The sequence below is a fragment of the Carlito syrichta genome, unplaced genomic scaffold (assembly GCF_000164805.1).
Source record: "Carlito syrichta isolate Samal-C Ts95f unplaced genomic scaffold, Tarsius_syrichta-2.0.1 Scaffold303266, whole genome shotgun sequence".
Taxonomy (NCBI): Eukaryota; Metazoa; Chordata; class Mammalia; order Primates; family Tarsiidae; genus Carlito; species Carlito syrichta.
Genome location: NW_007247362.1, coordinates 45496 through 50026, shown reverse-complemented (window position 1 = coordinate 50026; position 4531 = coordinate 45496). Strand labels below are relative to the sequence as shown.

Below are 4531 nucleotides of genomic sequence, written 5' to 3'. Positions count from 1 at the left end.
GATCCTTGCACTTCAGCCTCCCGAGGAGCTAGGACTACAGGCATGCACCACCATGCCCAGCTTTTTTTTTTTTTTGCTAGAGATGGGATCTTGCTACATTGCCAAGGCTTGCGTTTTGTTTTAAACTTAGTAAGAACTCACTGGAAGTTTCCGAGGAGGGTGTGACATGATGGAGTGTGTTTTTTTAGTTATTCCAGCACAGGGTGGAGGGTGCCCTGTGGGGGGGGGGACGGTGAGCAGGGGCTGGCAAGGGACCTTCACTGTGGCCCAGGAGACAGCAGTACCTGATGGCAGTAGGGACAAGGGTGGTAGAGGCAGAGTCAGGCAGTGTTCTGAAGATCAGGATCACTGAATTTCCTGACCATTGGGCGTGGGGTGTGCCCAGGGAATGCCCTGAGAGGCTCAGGGGTCTCCCGGGGAGGGTGGCAGGTGGATAACGTGATGCAGGGCTTAGGGGAGGGGTCTGGCCGGGGTGGAATGTCAGAGCTCCCACACTCAGGAGGGTCGTCCCACACAGGGGCCGCTTACCACGTTCAGCCCTTCAGCCTGAGCCGCCCTGAATCCAACCCCCGGCCAAGCCCGCGGGAACGGGCCTTTTCCGTGGCTTATCTTGCTGGCGAGTGTGGTTCAAGCCACACTAGCTGTCCCCAGCTGATACCCGAGGGGAGGCAGGTCAGCCCTGCAGACTGGAGGGGCGGCAGGCTCCCGACGGTCCGGCGACCTCGGCGGCTGGCCCTGCTGTGAGCCGTGACTCCCCGCGACCTTGTTAAACGGGGAGCACTTTGGCCTGGAGTCGGGAGTGCTGCTCAGCATCTGACTCTCTGAAGCGACTGTCAGGAAGCCACTTCCCCTTTCTAGACCTCAGTTTCCCCATAAGAAGGGGGCTGGCCACAGTCCGAAGGTTCTTCCAGGCTGGAGTCTGTGGTTCGGGGCAGGGCTGTGCCCACCCTGTCCAGGAGATGTCCCCTGCCCAGGTGGGCACCGAATCCTCACGCATGGCCGCCTAGCCTGGAGGCGTCCCGAGACTCTGGCCTTTGGCCTCACTCTGGACAGGGTCCCTCTCCTCCATGCGGCTTGGTCACCCCTGCGACCGAGACCTCATCCCTTCGGGACAGCCTCACCTGCAGACGTTCCCGGACACCGAGCCCAGCTCGGCCCACCAGCAGGCCTGTTCTAGCAGGACAAGGTTGCGTGGCCGTGGGGTGTTTCCAGTCAGTGCTGTGTGACGAGGAGGCCTGGCTCGGGGGGCCGCCCGGGGCGCCTGTCTGAGAAGGGCATCGTGGAGTCCGTGGCAGCAAAGACACTGGTGCAAAGGGGGCCCGGTCCTGCACTCCGGACTCCAGAGAGACATGGCACAGCTCAGGTGTGAGCATAAACCCCGGGACCGCCCAAGCACCTCGGCGGTCGTGCCCCGTAGCCGCCTTGACGGCTTTTAGACTTTATTTATTTTGTTTTTTTGTTTGTTTTTTTTTTTTTGAGTGGGAGTCTCACTCTGTCACCCAGACTGGAGTGTGCAGTGGCCACTCCTGGCCACCGCAGCCTCGACCTGTCAGACCTCCGGCGATCCTTCTGCCTCAGGTTTCCCAGTAGCTGGAACTACAGGCGCGCGCTACCATGCCTGGCTGATTTTTTATTTATTGTAGAGATGAGGTCTCGCCAAGTTGCCCGGGCGGGTCTCCAACCTGCAGGCTCAGGCAATCCACTCATCTCAGCCTCCCAAAGTGCTGGGATTACAGGCTGAGCCACTGAGCCCAGCTATATTTTATTTATTATTATTATTTTTGAGTTGGAGGGCTTTTATACTTTAAACCAGCTTTGCGGGAAGCCCCTGAGGACGCCTGCTCTGATCCTGGGCAGTGGTGATCCCATAGTGTCCCGGAATTAAAAGTGAGGGCGTCGGCCCGACCAATCCAGGACTGAGTGAGTCCTGCTCCCAGCGGAATCCGCCAAGCTGGGCACAGCCCACCAGATCCTACACAGGGGTTGGCAGGTCAGCTGCCCTGGGGTGGTCCCAAGCCTGGCTGATTCAGAGCCAGAGGGCACATTGCACGCACTTGTGGACTGAGGCCCAGAGCAGAGGGCTAGGCAGTCCCGGGGGTGCTTGGAGAGACCTCGGTGATGGCCCTGCTGGTGGTGTTTTCCAGGCCCGAGCTGCTCACCGAGGGAGCCAAAGAGCCCGTCGTGGACAGTCAAGGTACCCCATGCAGGGTTGTGGGCCGGCGTGCGGGTGGGCGCGGGAGGGTCCCAGGCCTCTGAGCAACCCCCTCCTCCCGCTTCCTCCGCCCTGGTCCCGGCCTCCCCTCAACATTCTCCCCTCCCCCGCCCCGTGGGGTTCGCCCCAGTGATGCCACCTCGGGTCCCAGGCGCCCCTTCCTCACCTGGCTTCTCTCCCCCCGCCCCCAGAGAGGGATTCCGGGGACCCTCTTGTGGACGAGAGCCTGAAGAGACAGGGCTTTCAAGGTAAGGTTGAGCTCAGGGTGAGGTCTGCTGTCCTGGGGCCAGGGCCTTGACCTGGTTTGGGTTTCGAGGGCCCGCCTGGGGGTGGGGAGGGGCTGGCCCCCCACCTCAGGGCCTGGGGGGCCCGAGCTGAACCCTGCCGACTCTGAGCTCGAGACTGGGGCAGGGGAGACGCCCGTGAGTGGGTGTGGAGCAGTTTGGGGACACGGGCACAGGGCCCCGAGCCGGCCTGCCCTGGCCTCTGCCTGGGGAGGGTGACCGCCTGTGCTCGGTTCAGCGGTCAGCCGTGCTCCCAGCGCTTTGGCATCAGAGGGGTGGTTGCTGATGAAGGCTCCAGGGGCATCACCCGGGAGACTCAAGCGGTGGGAAGGGGCCAGGGTGTGGGGGGGAGGCAGGTGGTACCCCGTGGAGCCCCCAGCAGGAGGGCACAGACCCGGCCCTGTTATCAGTGGGGGGTGTAGCCGTCTCAGCCGTCCATGCCCACCCAGGCAGCTCTGAGGGGCTGGGATGTGGCTGGAGCGAGTCCCCAGGTGAGTGCTCGCCAGGTGCGCCCTATGTCGTGGTCAGGGCTGAGGAGAGGGCGGGGTCAGCAGGACCCGTGGCTGGAAGGGCCGCAAGGTAGACAGGGAGAGAGGACCCAGGTCCCAGGGGTGACTGCCGGCTGCCTCCAGGCTCTCACATTCCTTCCTGGGCAGCCATTCTGGAACAATCTATGATGAAGGGAATTCACGCCTCTCTTCTCACCTGGTAGCTCCTCATACCCGTCCTCTCAGCGAATTGGGACCCTCACCACAAGCCCGGCCCAGGTGCTCAGAGCCCACTCCACCCTCCCTTCCTCCCTTCCGGAGTTTTCTCTTCCCCGAGGCGCTGCCGGGCTGGCATCTCCTGAGGTCAGGGGCCCAAGGGAGTCTGGGTCCCCCATGGCACAGGCTGGCACGTGAGGGTCCTTAGTGAAGACCCTCTGGGTGAGTGAGGGATCCCTGGGAGCTGCTGGCCGGCTACTGCCTCCCTGGGGACCAGCTGGGGCTGCCAGGTCAGCAGTGCTCGAGTTCACCCCCCCTTGCCTCCCGCCCCCCCATGGCCCCCCCAAAATCCCCGCTCTGGGCCCGGAGCACAATAACTGCTCTTCTTGGTGTGTCTCTCCTCCGGGGCTTATTTATTGGTTTGGTGGTTTTCAAATGTCAACAATTCGCTTAATTTCCAACTCACTGCTGTTGTGGCAACAGTGTGCGTCCTTCCGGAAAAACATACATCTCTGTCAAGATGTTGGTTCTGAAGGACTCTGAGGGGCCCACTCCAAGGATCTGTTAATTGCCAGAGAAGGAGTTCCCCGTAATTAGAAAATCATATTCCTTAACCGTCACCAAGTGCCTTTTAATTTACCAGCCCAAATCCATAATGGTTTTTCACTTTGCAGAAAATTACGACGCGAGGCTCTCCCGGATTGACATCGCCAACACGCTGAGGGAGCAGGTCCAGGATCTGTTCAATAAGAAATACGGTGAGGGACCCCGGGGAGCCCCGCAGGTGCAGAGGCCGTGTGTCCATTGGCACGTATTTCTTGAGCACTTACTGTGTGCCGAGCGCGGTCCCAGGTGCTGGGGATGTGGCAGTGAATAAAGCAGCCACGGTCCCTGCCCTCGTGGACTTTGTAGACCAATGAAGTGAATGCACTGTTTTTTTTTTGAGTTGGGGTCTCACTCAGTCACCCAGATTTGAGTGCAGTGGCCACTCCCGGCCACCGCAGCCTCGACCTGCTGGGCTCCGGCGATCCTTCCGCCTCAGCCTTCCAAGTAGCCAGAACTACAGGCAACACCACCACACCCAGCTCATTTTTTATTTATTGTAGAGATGAAGTCTTGCCAAGTTGCCCAGGCTGGTCTCGAACCGTTGGGCTCAGGCAGTCCTCTCACCTCTTGTGAATGCACTTTCTTTTTTTTCTTTTTTTCTTTTTTTTTTTTGAGTTGGAGTCTCACTCTGTCGCCCAGACTGGAGTGCAGTGGCCGCTCCCGGTCACCGCAGCCTTCGACCTGCTGGGCTCCGGCGATCCTTCCGCCTCAGCCTTCCAAGTAAC

At 60.5% G+C, this 4531-nt stretch overlaps 1 protein-coding gene across 1 annotated transcript in view; it reads left to right on the top strand.

The window, feature by feature from the left end:
• Nucleotides 1–4531, top strand: part of GTF2IRD1 (GTF2I repeat domain containing 1) — an 88038-nt gene that overhangs the window by 41527 nt on the left and 41980 nt on the right. The window contains exons 17-19 of the mRNA XM_008058246.1: nt 2145–2194; nt 2404–2460; nt 3875–3958. Of these exons, the coding sequence (XP_008056437.1) occupies nt 2145–2194; nt 2404–2460; nt 3875–3958 (191 nt within the window). The remainder of the gene's footprint in view (nt 1–2144; nt 2195–2403; nt 2461–3874; nt 3959–4531) is intronic.